Source organism: Fukomys damarensis, unplaced genomic scaffold (genome assembly GCF_012274545.1).
Source record: "Fukomys damarensis isolate Sample0158 unplaced genomic scaffold, DMR_v1.0_HiC HiC_scaffold_15, whole genome shotgun sequence".
NCBI lineage: Eukaryota > Metazoa > Chordata > Mammalia > Rodentia > Bathyergidae > Fukomys > Fukomys damarensis.
In genome coordinates, this window is record NW_022900927.1 from 61,275,868 (window position 1) to 61,276,408 (window position 541).

At 65.2% G+C, this 541-nt stretch overlaps 1 protein-coding gene across 1 annotated transcript in view; it reads left to right on the top strand.

The window, feature by feature from the left end:
• Window positions 1-541, top strand: part of Utp20 (UTP20 small subunit processome component) — a 68,256-nt gene that overhangs the window by 60,226 nt on the left and 7,489 nt on the right. The window contains exons 49-50 of the mRNA XM_033763501.1: window positions 8-61; window positions 456-538. Of these exons, the coding sequence (XP_033619392.1) occupies window positions 8-61; window positions 456-538 (137 nt within the window). The remainder of the gene's footprint in view (window positions 1-7; window positions 62-455; window positions 539-541) is intronic.

Below are 541 nucleotides of genomic sequence, written 5' to 3' on the forward strand. Positions count from 1 at the left end.
GCCAAAGGCCGCGGTGAGCAGGAAGACCAGCACGCACGTACTGATCGCGTCGGGGCTCCAGGTAAACGTCCTGGGATGGACGTTCCGTCCGTCTGTCCTTCTGTCTGGGGACGCTGTGCCTCACCCACGAGGGCCTCAGCCCCGGGAGCTCTGGGAGGGCGGGCACGTTCCTTCTCTTTGCCATCCCGGGCCTCAGTGAGGTCTCTGGCCCGTTTTCATTCTTGGCTTTGAGAGAAGGTCTTGCACAGTCACTAAGTTGCCCACTGTGATTACAGATGTGCTCCACTGTGCCCAGGGCTGAAGGAAGCCCGGTTCTGTCCACGGGCTCCCGTCTCCGGGAGAAAGCCCGGCCTCTTCCTCACCCTGGACGCCCTGCCGTCCCGTGCGCCTCCCGGCCCCGGAGCCACGGCCCGGCCTAGGTCCCATGGGGATCCCGCCCTTCCCCGGCCCCACAGCTGCTGCATCTGAGTCTGAAGACGGCCAAGGTCCGGTCCTCGAGCACACGCGACCTGGAGATGCTGGACCCGTTCGTGTCCCTGCT